Source organism: Photinus pyralis, unplaced genomic scaffold, assembly GCF_008802855.1.
Source record: "Photinus pyralis isolate 1611_PpyrPB1 unplaced genomic scaffold, Ppyr1.3 Ppyr1.4_LG5, whole genome shotgun sequence".
NCBI lineage: Eukaryota > Metazoa > Arthropoda > Insecta > Coleoptera > Lampyridae > Photinus > Photinus pyralis.
In genome coordinates, this window is record NW_022170596.1 from 18,236,774 (window position 1) to 18,253,362 (window position 16,589).

A 16,589-nucleotide genomic window follows, 5' to 3' on the forward strand; every position below is an offset into this window, starting at 1 on the left:
GCGAGGCTATATATCTGGTGGAGGTTCATCGCCCTACCTACATGTAAGTGAAATGGCGTTGACTTTCTTTTACGTTATGTTATCTAAAATTCTTTCAGATTCACAATTTGAGGTTGGATAATTTCCCTATTTCATTGATTTAAGTATTTTTCATTACCCTCCTGACGATTTCAGGTATGTTATTAAAAATCTCGTTAGGGAGTGTTACATCTTCATTACTTTTAGGGGGTCCATGTAGTAGATGAATTCTTGTACCGGTCAATCCATGTAGTAGATGAATTTGTACCGGTCAATCTTGCGAATATTCCGGAGTACGAACACCTGTTGATTGCCGGCAGCTATCCGGCGTACCACCGAGTAGATAAGCGCTAACACCTAAACGATACCGGGAGCGACCAGCTGATTGTGGAATTTTCGGAAGATACGATCTTTTACACAACCTTTTTGTTATTTGCTTCAATACCATTAATCTAGTGTAACCTTCCGACGATTTATGATTGGAGCTTTGTATTTTGTTCGCATCTAGTGTTTGAGGTCGTGGCTCTCTTCAAGAGCAACGCACCTGTATTTAACGTATGGGTAAACGAGCCGGCTACGAGTAAGCTATTTTTTTTGGCCCTTCTGGCTCATATAATCGTTCCGAGCGTTGTAGCTTGGGGTTTGTTTTTGTGTTACAGAACTGGAACTTCGAAGGAGAGCTCTTTTTCGGAGAAGACAGCGTATGTGTTATTCAAGGTAAGATTTTTAATTTACTTGTACCCAGTGTTGCCTATATGAGTTGTTATTCGGGCTAACTTAATTCAATCTTTGAATCCATTGAAATCTTAACTACATTTTTGCTCGATCATTGTTGTAGGGGTCTGGTAACGTAATTATTAGGGAAGTGTTCATGAATTTATTTGGGGATTATTTTTGTCATTTAAAGTATTTGTTATTGTCGTATTGAAGATACATTTTATTTGCCGATCCTGCACCGTTTTTGCCAGGATTAATAAATCAGAATTGCTCGTAGTGAATTTATTATTTGGCTCTCTTGTGTTTTCCCAATTTCTATACAGGAGAGGTCAGAATTTGTGCAAAATTGGGTGGCGCTCAACTAACCATTTCTAGTGACTACCAAAGATCAAAAACTTATGTTATATGCCCAAACGAACAAACCGCTGTGGAAGATTCTCATCTAGTGCCCTTCTTTTAATTAAGAATCTGAGCTAGCTGGCCGTTTATGCGGCGGGGTTTGAGTTTTACAGCGCCGAACTAACCTCACGTTATAAGATATTACTTATTTTTCCCTTATCCATTTAAAGGGTTGTTTACATTATAGATTATAGTATACCGTAGTAAAAGTGTTTGGATATTGAAGTTTTCAATGAACATGGAATTGACTTTTGGCTGTATTAGAGGAAGGTGGAAATTGATTGATTTAAATTTCAATATTTGGGTACTTATATTGTTGTATAAACAACGTCTTGTTCTATTCTGTTGGAAGCTGGAAAGTGCAATTTTCCATATTTCTCTATTTTCTCCTCCACCAGTTTTAACTAAAACGTCTCAAGGCACATCTTTAGTTAAGTAAATAAACTGACATTAAAACTTATTGTGAGCAACAAAGAACTTTTTTTTTGAATCGCTGACAGTAACGGTTGATTAAAAGCAAGTTTCTCAAAGTTTAGTGACTTCATTGGACAGCGCTTTGTCCGATATATAAAATTTTGTATTACTACAACGGAATGCGGTAGGGAATAGTCAATTAGTTAAAAGTCAGGAAAATGACATGACTGGCGAGAAAAGATTGAAGTACGAGACCCCAAGCGGCCGAGTACTTTAATTTCCGAATCAAATAATGTCATTTTACTGACGAGTTTTGTATTGAATTTTACACGAAGTCCTGTTTGAATATAAAATTTCAATGTTTATAATGAACTTTTAATTAATGTCAATCTGCCGGAGTCGTTATAGACATTTAGAAATGTCACAAGTGCGGCGGGTAAAGTGACGGTGCGGCCGGAAACGTAATCTGGTCTGTCTCTGTTATGGAAACAACATTTCCTGACAGTGGGTAGGCATGAAAATATAGGTTTCAGGACGATTCTGGGTAATGTCAATTAATCGATGCATCTGCCCGCAACAAAACCTAGTTAATAAATTGTGCAAAATTAATATCAACACAGCGGAAATTGACATTTTATTCCTGTGCATAATGACGATCTCAAGTATTATTTTCTCGAAATTGAAACCGGTTTGTTATTAGATTCGTAATACATATAGACCTTTCTTGCGCCAAACTTTGCATTCATCGCGAAGACGTTATACAGGCGGTACAGAAAGTCAATTGTACCAATGAGGCGATCTGTTTCCATAAGATCAATTGTTACCAGAAAAGAATATTACCCACGTTTATTACCGTACGTTACTGTAACTTGTTTTACATAAAATTTTTGAATTGTATAAAGTGGTGGTCCGTTATTTATGGATTTGCATAAGTAATTTTAATATTCCTAAAGAAATCGACCCGGGACAATTATTTGTATAGAACAGATTTAGTGTTGTGACTATTGATCAGAATCGAATCCAAACAAGGGATTTTAGTTATCTTGTTTTAGTGATATTATTCCTTTTGTTGGATTAATATTTTGTTTAGCATTCATAGGTGTGTGTATATATAAAGTTTTAGATAAGGATTATCTCTAGCACTGACCCGTGATTGTCATATTAAATTGTTTTGCCAGCGACGTGTAGGAGTTTATTTTATTTTAGGCAAGTGAGGTCAACTTTCAAAAAATAAGAAGACACTTACTGACACCGGACACCAAATCATAAGGACTCATCTACGGCTCTACGTTTATGCCAGAAAGAGAAAACTACACCCAACCTACAACCAAAACAATTTATGAACACCGGGTATAATCGATATAATTTCATGGACGGCAACTGGTGCTACACCAGCACAATATTGAATGTACAAATTTTACTCCTAAACCAAAATGGCGGTGCTAGGATCCTCCTTCCCCCGTGGCTCTAGTTGTACCGTAGGTAACGTTTGCTTGTGGAAGTGAAGCTAACTTAGCACCCCTCCAAGGTTCTGTTGCACAATCTATAATAGCCCTAAATCAACTAAAAGCGGTAGCGCCGCAGTGCTAGCTGGCGTTAGGTTATCAGAACACAAATAGTCCAAATTTTAAAAAAACGCTAACTGGTGGTGCGAAAAAGACTGACTGCCCGCGCCATCAGAGGGTGACACGGGCACATAATGTTATGGCACTAGCTGGTAGCATGTCTGGTGCGTTTAGAAAGTGGAAGTGATAAGACACAATGGATGATGCTATCGATGATCCCAAAAGTCAGGGGCGTTATACCACAAAACTAGTAATAGCACTAGATAAACTCAACATGACGTTAGCTACAGAGATTCAAGTGCAATTTTTCTTTAGTCGTAGTAGAATTTGGTGTTTTTGGTGTTAAATTATTATGTATTAAGTCAAAATAGGATAAACAAGACAAATACCAGCATAGGTTAACGACATTGAACCAATTAAATTAATATGAGTAGTAAGATCAAAAATGAACGGATCGAGAGTAGTGAAAGAGCATAACAAACAAGAAAAAACCCTATTGAGAATAAAACGTGGTCAATGATACAGTCAGAGCATACCTGCATGGCAATGGAAATTTTACAAGTGGAGAAAGAGGGCCTATATAATGGTTAATGTACCTGTCCAACAAGGAACCAAGAGTAGTAGTTAAAGACTAAGTTGAATGGAGGATATGACGACCAAACGCAAACGAAAAATGGGAAGGTGGACAAAAACAGAAGAAGTACCTGCATGGTAGAAACAAAAGACCGCGCAGTAAAGAATAAATGATAGAAGTGCTATATTACTGTACCTACTGCGCACCATGCAATTGTTTAACACTTTTAGGCATAGGCGATCGATATTTGACGAACAATAATTCATTTGTCACAAAGCTTTTTCCTTGAATGTTTTTCCATTGAAGGGGATACTTAATGTTCAATGGGAATTACTCTGGTAGTATAATATCCATATCCTTACAGAACGAAAATCATGGACGTTCCACGCTTAGTTTGCTCAGGAATAAAAGGAACTAAGCAAACTTTTCCACGTTCATCCATTGATTATATATCCGAATACTTTTTCCTAATTATACCATTGGAGGGGAGTAAACAATCTCCGATAGTCCGATCCATGCAATTTTGTGGAACAAGCCTTGACTGTGAAAGGATTATTTCGATAAATGAGATGTACTATTCGATCTTCATCCATCATTTGAAATTGATTAATACGCGTATTCGTAATTCAAATAAAACCACATACATGCAATTGTAAAGATAACGTGTGACACTTTACGTATGCTGTACCACAAAAGTAAATCTATTTAGTCACGTAATTGAAAATTAACTTAACACAAGTTTAATTTAACGCCTTTGTAATATATGTAAGTAAACAATTTTAATGGCACTAGGAAGCAGTAAAACGTTATCCAAAATAATAACTGGCGTAAAATGCTTTACGATTTTGTTAAAGGAATACAGGGACGCGCGGCGTCTTTTCCTTTCGCTCTATCTTTACTATACATTGTTATCTCGGACCCTTCATCAAAGTACAATCATTCACTTATGAAAGAATTTAAATAATTTAATTTCTTACGGATCCTCAGGTCACTACGTGTTGATGCACTTTAAAACGCATTTATCCTTGCTTAAATTTAACACTGCACTTGTAGATACGAAGAACTTGGGATGGATACACGTGAGGATAATTAAGGATTTACCTGCAGCTAATGTTTCGAAGTCCATGTTCCCCTGCTTGCAACAACTCACTCACTGATAAATGGCCCTCGCTCCCTTCCACTCGTATTGTTAACAATAATCGCAATGAAGCGTAGTAATATTAGGCATTTGCCATTGTCTGTCAGTTGTAGGAAAGGTTTGATGCTCTATTCTGTTTTTCACTTATGCATTTCGAAACTCTAATCTTCTCATGGCACGCACTGACAGTTTTGACAGCACACTTACATACCATAACTATGGATATGTACCATAATTTTATTCCCCAGATGCAGAATCGCTCAATTGAAATGTTGAACGCGTCTTATCAGCAAATTTTTCAGTAACCTGATGAAAACTTTTCCATAATATGGATGCAACATCTGAAAGTTGAAGGCTGGCCATAGAAGCTTTCGCTAAGGGAGGACAAACATTTAAAACAAAAAATGTCTGTTTTCTGTTTCTTTACCATTTATTTTGACATACCCATTGCCCATAGTCTAATTGTAGACAAAGTTTTAGACAGTGATTGGTATAAAACATTTCACATCTATTTATTAGGTACTACAGATATCTACGATTTATCTTTCACCCATTTCGCCCTGTAGAGCTGTTCTGCTCAAAACGGTAATGGGGTAAGTTTATAGAAAAGGTTTCACGACGGATACCACACCGAGAAATTCATCTACTGTACACATTTTGGGAGATATGAGTAGGTATATCCTTAATTGAAATTGAAAAGGTCTTATTATACCGATGTTTATTATTTCAATTCGCTAATCAGTTGCTTCAATATCTGTAGTTATGGAATTTATTACATATTTCACAACGCCAAATATGAGGAACGATTGGACGACATTTTGACTAATGCAAATCCAGCAAAGTTGCTTGGACAACATCAAAAGGAAAATTCAACAACTAAGGCAATGCCGACAATCTCTTTTAGAAATGCACCAAATATAAATGTGGCCTTGGCGTCACTGGGCTTTTTGTTTTCTTTACCAGAGGCATCTATGGTTAAAATTTCAAAAAATGTGTCCATAAATAAGAAAGTTGATGTTAGGCAGTTCACGCACGCGCATATTTACTGTATATTATATGCGGTATGTTTGTTTTTACTAGAAGCGTCTATGGTTAAAAGTTAAAAAGAGATTTTCATAAATAAAAAAGTTAGCATTTTGCAGTCTGCGTAAGCGCGCATGTGTTTTTGCTAGTGCAATGTATTTTGCCTTTGCTAATGACATTTGTAGTTTTCAATTTTTACTACATCGGATATGTTTTTCTTTACTAGAAGCATCTATAATTAAAATTTCAAAGAAATATCCACCATAAACCAGAAAGTTGGCATTGCGCAGGGTGCGTATCCGCATATTAATCGTTAAGATTTGTCTTGGCTCAGGTTCCAGAGCTATAAACTACCTAATTAAAAAAGAACGAACTAAATATATTGAAAACTGCTCGAGTAGTAAAGGGCTCGGACGGTCCGTATAGGCGACTAAAAGAAGTAGAAGGGAGATACAGTTATGCACAAGAGACACTGTGGAGTTGTCTACAACTAGAAGAAGACTACATAAACAAGGGAGGAAATAGGAGGAAGTACAGAGGAGGAGTAGAATACTATAAAGGAAAATATTAAAAAATCAATAACGAATAGAGTCTAAAAGGGAAGATAAGAAGATCAAGAAATACAAAGAGAGATACTTTTAGTGGACAAGAGTCACGTTGAAGCGGTATAGAAACCAGAGGCACAAGGAGAAGAAATAGGAGGAAATACAGAGGAGGAGAGGAATAATATAAATAAGAGTATTAAAAAAGCAATAACATGGAAACAAATTAATTGATCGGGGGATCGGGGAGAAAAAAGAGAGGAGTGGTGGGACAGAGAGCCCCCAGAAGAGAAAAACAGATATAGAGGAATGATGGAGAAAGAAAGAAGAGGGTAAAAAGGTGAAAGAACAGAAACGCATAACTAATGACTGACGTTTAAATGAGCTGGGCGTTATCTCCAAAGAAGCGCCCTTAAAAACTTGAAGTTTGATATCGGTCCCATATTTTTCCGATATCGGGGAAAGGAGTAATTAATTAAAAACAGTTTAATTTGGTTTAAATTATCAAAGGGATACGGGTACGAGAAGGGAGGAAAGAATAAAAGTGAAAAAATAAGAGAACTTAGCAAAAAGGGGTGATGGTGATAATACAGGTGTGGGGGAATAAGAGGGAGGTTCGATTCAACGGTGACAGGGGTGTTTATGTACGGAACGGTGTGATATGGGGTTCAAAGGAATGGAAGGAACTGGAAGAAGTACGAAGAAGATATTATAAATGTGTACTAGAGCTAAACGAAAGAGCGAAACAAAATTATATATTAGAAGAGGAAACATGAATGGAGAAGATAAGGATAGCGTCGGGACGAAGGAATGGAATGAAAGAGAAAGTGAATTAGTGAAAGAATGTTTGTCAACAAGGATGGACACAAAAGGAAATTGGGGAGAATACAGAAAAAATACAATGAAAGAAATGAATACGGATAGGCTGAGTTTGAAAGAAGGAGAAAGGATGATAAAAAAGGACCTTGATGCACAAGTACAACAGCAAAGGGCGAAGATAAAATGCGCAGGTGGAAGTAGTAGTTACAAGGAACTAATAATGGGAGTGGTTACCAAAATACTTATGCGATGGAACAAAAAATATTAAAATAATGGCGAGATTCAGATGCGGGAATGACGAGAGACGAGAGGAGAAATGGGGACAAGAAGTAAGAAAGCAAATATAGAATCTGTGGAGCGCAAGAAGAGACATAGAACACATGCTATGAAATTGCACGAACGTGGAAAGGACAAGGAGTGATGTGGTACAAGAGGGGTGAAGAGGTAAGAAAAGGATGAGGTGGATACTAGGGAAAAGAAGAGAAAAAAACGCGAGGAAAATAGTTGGACGATTTAGTGTTATGAAGCATACAAAGTATTCATTTTGTGCCCTTTTCTGCCGTATCATCCCAATTGTATGCTCTTATGATTGTAAACGCATGGTTATTTGTCCAATATCCTATCCAAAAGTTGGTCTAATTTTTGATACGTGTTACGGTTTACTAGGAAAAATGCAATTTTGGTAACTTTTTGAAGGTATTACCTTCCAAAAGAAAGTTTTGCGACTTCCGTTTATTTGAAAGGCATTTTTGTTTAGGTCTCTATCAGCCAAATTTTTTGTCGTAAATCATATACCTATCACATGATTTATGTTAACAGGCTACAACAGGATAAAATCACTAATTTGATTAATACTGAGTAATATAAACACAGATTTTTTTACTTGTTAAGGTTACGTGATTATAATTAGCAACACTGTGTAAGCGCATTATGCAGTAACTAAGTGCGCCAGTACGTATCCACTGATCATCAGATATATGGTCTTATCTTGGTAAAACGTGGCCCCTTCTGTGAAAATGTTGGGTTACTGAAACTTAGGGGTAAGTATTTCATTGTATTTTGTCATATCCTTGCTTTAAATTCTACGTAAGAGCAAATAATCATTTTCAATAAACCTGCTTCTCCTTAACATTGCAGTTATTGTTCCATCTTGATGATGAACGGAAATCTCTCGCATAACTTCATGTCCATTTCTAAGTTAAGTCTAAGTTATATCCCCCTTTTAATGTATGAAATATGGAATACAACAACAAATATTTAAGATCAAATGCGCAAACCAAGTATGAACTTACCGATATATATTTTCACCCAATTTGCTTGGGAGAAACGGTCGAATGGATGAAGAATTTAAATTTAATTATTCATTACGTACCTACTATCGACAAGAGCTAATAATTTTTGTTTCATTATATTGATGGAGTTTCAAAGAAACCAATTTCGTTTGGATAACAGTCAAACGTATGGCTTCGATGCGACGAAGATGTGAAATTGATTACCTTAGATATTAAAATAAAAAGTATCATATTATGTTATATTGTAAGCTAATGAGAAATGTTTATTTGACTGTGAAAACTGCAGGAAAATGTCGCACAAAAGAGGTAATTGTTTAATTCCTTACCTGGAACTACATTCTCCATCTGTTTGAGGTCCTTTTAGGTAATGGTAGGATTCGAAAGGAAGTAATCTTGGACAAATAAGACGTTTCAGTAGGTAACACTACAACACCATTCGTTGGACTCTAGGTATATATATGTACGTACTGTAGGTACTTCTTAAGGGAACAATATTAAATTAATGCTATTAATTTGAGAAACTGTTTGTGCCACAAGTTACATCAACGTAATGGTAAAATGGTATATTAAAATGAACAAAATACCAAGAAAAGATAACTGTACAATTAATTAACATACCTAATCAAATTAATTGTATATTCTTTAATGAATGGCCAAAATTTATAGTGATATTATAATAGAGTGAATGAGACAATACAAAAGATGTTTCTTTTCGTTTGGGTTTAAAGTGTTCGTTTCATCATTTGCCAACGGATCTTCTTGTAATAGTATAAACTATACGAAAAGGGAAGTGTCATATTATAGTAACACTTCGTACTTTCAAACCAAACATAAACGACAATGAGTAGGTTTTAGAACAAGAAAGTACCAAATTTTCTTAAGATATATTGGACTGACACAACGAAGAAAAGGTGAAAATTAAAATTTGTGTCAATGAAAATATATGACAAAACCGTATTTTTATAATTAGCGCAGTACGTTCATTATTTTGAAAAAAGATTACATAAATTTATTCAAATTACATTTTTTTCGAAGGTGCTAATTAATTGTTTTTCACAACACAAAATAATTGATAAATTACGATGGTATTCGCCGAAATTTTGTTATAAAATTTCAACGAAGAATAGCAAATTAGAAGATAAAGTACCTATGTTTCACCATGATTTTGACCTACAAGTGTGTCATGGTTTTAGGCTTTACTTTAAAGCAAAATACATGAAACCTTTTTCGGAACATCTCCCGACAAGGGCTGGTGCTAGAGAATCTATGCCACAGAGGTCACTAACACGATTGTCATTCTTTTAGTAAATGGACACAACACAATCCTATTACTTTTCTGTTCCAAATTTCAAAACCCCGTGCATTTGTTTCAGGAGATTATGTGTCCCATTTTTTGTATGCTTTTTTTTTAGAAGGTGGCTTTCGGCCAATTATGCGACTGTGATTTGGTCAGTCAGTAGTATACCAGTGCCAATTGCTAAACTAAGAAATAAAGGTAAGTACATATTCCCATTTGTTGTCCTTTCTTTCACTTCATGGTAAAGAACACTTTAAGCTCTACTTACAATTTTCTCCCGTTTATTAACGAGCGAGCGAGTTCATGATTTTGGACTTTCTGTCCGTCAGTTCATCTGTGTACATGATAACTCGGAACAATTTCGAATTTTCCAAATCTGTTTTCAGTATTATCACAGGTATTATGTTTATTGTCACCCAAGGAAGAACTGAATACACTTTCAGTGGCCCAGGAGCTCGTATGCTTTATTTGTGGCAGAACACTAAACATATTGTCACTTTTATTTCTTTCTGTATTTTTCTTTCCCCGATTTTTCCCTTTCACGATACGAATAGGTACATTTCTGCCATTGCTTTCATTCTTGCTTATGTCATTTTTTTCTCTGTCCAGCAATTATTTTCGCCACGTATCACGTATTCAGTGACTATAATTTGTAAAGTTATTTATTTTTTGTAAATTGAATTACTTATAATCATTATTCCTTTAATGCTTATTCAATTTTTCATGTCACTTTTGCGTGGACTCATACATATTGCACCTTTAAATACAGAAAAAGTATAATTGATTATTGGTATAAGAATTCGTTTAAGGTTAAAAAGCATTTATTTTAAATATTATAATACCATTGAGGGGGGGGGGGGGGCGATAATTTTTCAGATTTTTTTTAAGAGAGTTCCAATACATAGCTCAAAATATAATACTCTTAAAGGTGTTTTTCAAAGGCTATTGCTGTAAGGATTTTCTGAGAACTAAAGCTCTGGGAGCAATCTCAAAGCACTGCACTGAAATCGCTCACCCCTTCACGATCTCTATAACCTCCTCCCCCTTTGTTTCTCCTTCTGCTGTGTTACTCCTTTTCTCTTGTATTTCGTCTACTTCTAACTGATCATTAATATAGCCAAGTTTTATGATACGCTTTTAATTTGGACTAAACAGTCTATTTGCTTCCCTTTAATTCCTTTATAGTTTTAAAAAATGTATTTTATTGCAATAACTATTATGTACCTTGTTCTTGAGTTCACTTGAATTCACTTCTTGGAGCATCCTGTTACCCCTTCAGACCTCCCCTGCATATAATTCTCGATTGACTACAATAATTTGCTAATCTACGGTCGAATGAAAAAATGAAAACTTTGTTCTAATTTGTTCTTTGAACATTTCGGTTATATTATTTAGAGTATTCAAATTACTCATAATATCGCCCACCAACATTTTATATTTAGGTGAAGCCACTTGTGAGGTCATGAAACAAATATTGTTTTTTTTCTTTTTTATTGTGAGGGCCGTGGAAGAGTTTCAATGTCGAGTGGTTTCAGCGATGGTCGCACCTCGTGCGTTCTGTGTAAATTAGCGTCCTGGTGGGGCTTTAGATTGCTATCTACATGGGAAAGGGCCATCTTGTGGCAATTTTCCTGGCATATACTGCACCCATACCTTTAGGTCTAAAGATAAATTAATGCTTCAAAAGGAAGAGCAAAACTTTTCCTATTGTAATTGAACATCGATAGTGGCACCAGCACACTATAGTTTGAATGCTTAAAACTACGATGGCTTCCTTTATTTTGGACGAAAGTGAAATTGAACCCTAAAAAACCTGTCAACGACCACCCTAAACAAGTTTTTGAATGGGAACTTAAGGGCTAAAGGACTGAACAATATTTTAATAATCGAGTTTTGCCACGTTTAAAATTATGCCAATTACCTACCACGGAAAGTAACTACTATGAGCTCTGTAGATGTTCTGAGCGTATTGTTTTACAATTTTGGCAGAATTCTTACAGTAAAACTGCCTGTCGGTCAGTACCCCAAAGTACTATCTAATCTGTTGTACGAAGTCTGAGTACCTGACGCTATTGAATTTCGTATTATACCTAGTGAAGAAATGTATCTCGACGGCTCTGCTGATGACTTAAATTAACTTACCCCCTCAATGGTTACCGACACGTGTCAAGCAATCAGTGAACTACTACCTTTTTAATTAGTCCCGCCAAAATCGATACTTTCTTCTTTTTCAACTGGACTTATTAGCCAAAAGCGAAATGATACTGTACCTGTTTTCATTTCCATGTGCACCCCACAATCTTCAATAAATTTCAGTTCAGTTCAAGAAACTTAATGGCTCAGTTTTGTTTAAAGCACTTCACTTCAACATGTTCGCGGCATCAACTGTGGTTGCGATGCGCTGAAACAGTACTCTCGTCACTATGACTTGTTCTCTAAGTCTATGATAGCTTGGTTGTCAAATGCTCTATGAACGCTCATCTAATCCAAATTCAACGATATGGGACCCGTCCCTTGTCTTTACACCCAGATGTGGGTTTTTCCAGTAGTTGGAAAAGGAAAGGATGATCATCAAACCGGGTTTGTGATCGTTGAACACCGTGTAATCAATATCTAAATTGTGAAACCGATTGTGTAGGCAACTCTTGATACACAGGTGCTTGTCTCATTATTTTATCGCCATTAATGGCAGAGAAAACGTTGATAGCAGTGTTTCTTTCAATGAATAAGTTTATAAGACTGCAATGGAGAAACCATTTACCTACTCGCGCAATCGGTTGCATAAGACTGAGTGGTATGGAGCTTCTTCTATCCTCAAAACATCTACCTCTACCATTTATCGGGCGAAAGTGTATGAATATTGGTTGCTTCTCGCCGTAGGGAATTGTAGTACAGATCCCTTGTTCACCCCTGTCTTTCCCGAACTGCATACCTTGCTCTACGTCTTGGTTTGTAGCACTCTTTCCAGACGTCTTTGGGTTTCTTATCCGTGTGAGTCATGGCTAACTAGGTTGTGCAGGAGAACCGCAATGAAATATAGAAAATAAAAAATACATTCTTTCACCCTACATGATGACGTCTATAAATCATGCTGACCGCATCCTCATGCGATTAAGCGGTCCATTGTCAATCTGTTGTAGGACACTTCACAATTATCATCGATAGCGCGAAGAGGACGATAACTACAATGTTGCAGCAATAAAACTAGTCCAAACCAAATTTGGAACCCAGAATAAGTGAAGTATCAAGAGGACTATGGGAAGGCCCGTGACAATTAATGAAAATTTCCTCATTAAAGGGTTTTACCACCGGATGAAAAACTAGGAATTCCAGAAATTGAAAAATTCTACTATAGACTAAATTGGGAACGAACTTTCCCCATTTTTCAAGGCTTTGTAACTGGCTGATTGGAAATTAATAATTAAACGCCCTTGACCCTGTCACTAAACAAGATTATCATGTAAGACTTACGGGCGAGACAAATTTATCTTATTCTCAAAATTGATATTTAAATTTAAGTGTTCTGGTGAGCTGATAACCGGTTCTTATCAATAAATTCTTTAAATTTTCAGTCCATTTATGTCTAACTGGAAGGGTTATATACCCATATACATGAACTATATAATCTAGTAAATCATGTCAAATATTATAATATTAAACATAACCCATTTACATTCCCCCCAGCTTGGAGGATCACTATCACTAATTATGTAAAACCATATGAATATAAAAATTGTTGCAGAGATAAGGTTTTTAATTATAGCATATGTTTATTAATAGTTATTGCTATACCGTTTCTGTTTAGTAAACAAAGTAAAGTGTTTTCACATCAGAGTCTGGCGTCAGGCTTTCTTCTTTAATTCTTACATTTACTTAGAAATGTGATCGAAATGAACCGAATTAAAACAAAGTCACTACATTTTCTAATCCCCCATTTGCATTAAGTTAATTGTCTTTTTGCACTGCATCTGAAGGGTGCATGGCGTAATCCACATGGCATCAATTCGATTTGATAAAAAAATTAATTAAATAAGAGTGCCTTAACGTCAAAAACCACGTATTTTTACAGTATCTTGCTTAGATTAGTACAGTAGTAATTTAATTAAATAATTGAATCAAAACATTTTGTAGGTAATCCAAGAATCATTTTCATATATAGTGATAAGAATTTTGCGAATCTTTTTACATTTTAGATAATGGATCAGTACCAGCCGAAATACTTAAATCTGAGTGTGCTACCATAAAAAATATGCAGTAGTCTCAGTAGTTGAATTTATTTTTAAAAAATGATAGTTTTTAATTTTTCGTCATCATAAGTGTTTGAAATTAATCAATTTCCAATCTGGTGGTATAGTCTCATATCTTACTTAGATACTACCGTTTCTCTAGTGATTATCAGGTAACTCCACATAAAGAGGTGACGAGCGGTACCATAATGACATTATTCCCTAATTAAGAGAACAATTTAAATTATTGCGAAGTTTCAAAAATGTTCACCCCGACAGAAACAGGAATAAATAATTTCTTTAATAAATGAAAGTTTTTAGATTGAAAGCGTCTTTATGACATCATTTTGTTCTGTCTATCACCATAGTATAATACACGGACCATTAACACATTAAACCGAGGAGAGAGAGAGAGAGATTTTTCATTCTTTTTGCTGCAGTCCATATCCATCGGATTTACTAAACCATTTGAAAGTCATTATTTATGTCAGAACACCGAAACTCATTACCTATGAGTAGAGCAATAAGACGGGAATTTGATTTATTATGACAACATAAATTTGGCCAAAAATGTGTCAAAATTGTATTTATGCTCTAGATTTGGTTCACAAACGGAAAGTCGATGTCTAATAAAATAATTTAGTAGCCATCCATTTTCGCCAACTACAAGATATAAATACCAGTATGACTGCACCAATTTAATTGGGAAAATTAGCTATTAGGGTTTGAAAGCCGGTAATTTTCGTAGAGGAAGAAGATCTTCTCCATTTTTGGATTTGTTATATAGTTTATTTATTAGGTATACGACACGATTAAGAAATATTTTAGCCAAATAGGAAACTAGTTTTGTATGTTTTCATTTACCAGATGGTTGAATTTCCTTTATCGTTGTGTATATGAAATAAAAAGAAGCAATAGCAATTAAACGTTTTGGAGGATATTACTAACATCAAATTAATTGAAATTATGTATTATCAATAATTTAGAAGAACTCATGGTATAGGTATTTCAGAAAGTAGAACAAGTACCTAGTCTAGTCCTCACAATCTCATGAGTTTATTTACTTGAGTTAAGTGTTTTCATTACATCATAGTTCAGGTAAAACTAACAAAAATGTATCTAAATTTCTCTACTTATACTAATCTAATTTGAGTTTGTTAAAGGTAATCTGAAAGATGAGTCGATGTATAAGTATAATTTTTTACGTCTTTTGTGCCAATTGCGAGTGGCACTAAAACATATCTGAATAATGAATAACTTCTTGGCCTTCGCAGAATAGGAAAACTTAATGTTAGGATGTGAGCAACTTCCGGTATAGGCCCGTATCAATGTTGAACGAAACGTCAACGTTTCGCCCACTTTGGAAGGGGGATTCATCACAACAAGAAAAGAAACAAAATAACAATAAAAATAAAGATATTTGTAAAGTTCTTATGAGCTCTAATGAGCCAATGGGAGCAACATGCGCTACTTCACTGCACAGTACACACGTTGAAGACATTTACTCGGAGAATTAAATTACCAAGCTAAATATTGGTCAAAATCTTGGATATAGCGACGACTGTTCTGCGTAAAAAATGCGCATAACTTTTAAAATCTTATACAAGAACTGTTCGATAATTTCGTTTTTAAACTTTTTGGTTGTCCGACCAAAAAATACATTTAAAATATTTTGTTTGTAATTTTCAATAACTTGGAGATGAGAATTTCTTCTCACCGATGTTTAGGGCTATGCCCCCTGAATTTGTTTAGTAAAGCATTTTCCTCTAAATTGGCCAGGATATGGTCAGTACTTCTATGCATTTTAAGTGCCTTAATGGTTTCTAGTAATAGTAACCCATATACGGGGTGTCCCGTGACTCGATGGACATACCTTGGTCAATTTTAAGTCGAAATTTCCTTGTGTATATGTTACCGTTGATGTGCGAAAACCGTTAAAGTCGAAAAATGCGTTTGCTTCGCAGATTACCTAGATAATCTACAGATGAACAACCAAGTATGCGTTAATCTGAAAAAAATGATTCTTTGCTTAAATAAAACATTAGAGTTGATTGTTAAAATTACCTTTAAATTGGTATATTCAGTAAAATCAACTCAGTAGTAGGAAATCTTGTTTAAATTGTGAAAAGATAAATAATTTCAACATTTTTGAAGCAAACTTATTAAATTAGGGATGTAGTAAAAAACTTTTTTGAACCTTACTGCAATGAAATCATTTATTATACGTGAATCACGTGTTTGTATTGCTGTTTTCGATACTTTTTCAATCTAGAATATGTTGAGTAATGTGCAGCAAGATCTACAGATTGGTACTTGAAGGAAATGTTGCACTTTAACGGAACTGAACCGTTAATCTGCACATTAACCTGTCAATGTGCCCACGTTTTTATAGCATTAGCGGTAACATATAGACTTTGCCCAAAACTCAATAGTTAAGAAGTTATGGGTAATATTCAATTTAACAACAAATCAATCTAGTCGGCCATGTAATTGTTTTGTCATATTGCTATGGTGACATTGTTTATTCTTTGACGTTTCAAGTTTCAGATTAAATTATAGCGTGTA

General features: G+C 35.2%; 1 protein-coding gene across 2 annotated transcripts in view; it reads right to left on the reverse strand.

The window, feature by feature from the left end:
• LOC116171206 (sodium/potassium/calcium exchanger 3-like) overlaps positions 1-12,093 on the reverse strand; it is a 58,829-nt gene extending 46,736 nt beyond the window's left edge. Inside the window, exon 1 of one of the 2 annotated variants that reach the window (XM_031487912.1) lies at positions 12,069-12,093. In XM_031487912.1, the coding sequence (XP_031343772.1) occupies positions 12,069-12,084 (16 nt within the window). In that variant the 5' untranslated portion in view covers positions 12,085-12,093. Of the gene's footprint in view, positions 1-4,788; positions 4,908-12,068 lie in introns of those variants that run through there. The other variant, XM_031487911.1, reaches the window with a different exon arrangement.
• Positions 12,094-16,589: the final 4,496 nt, after the last annotated feature.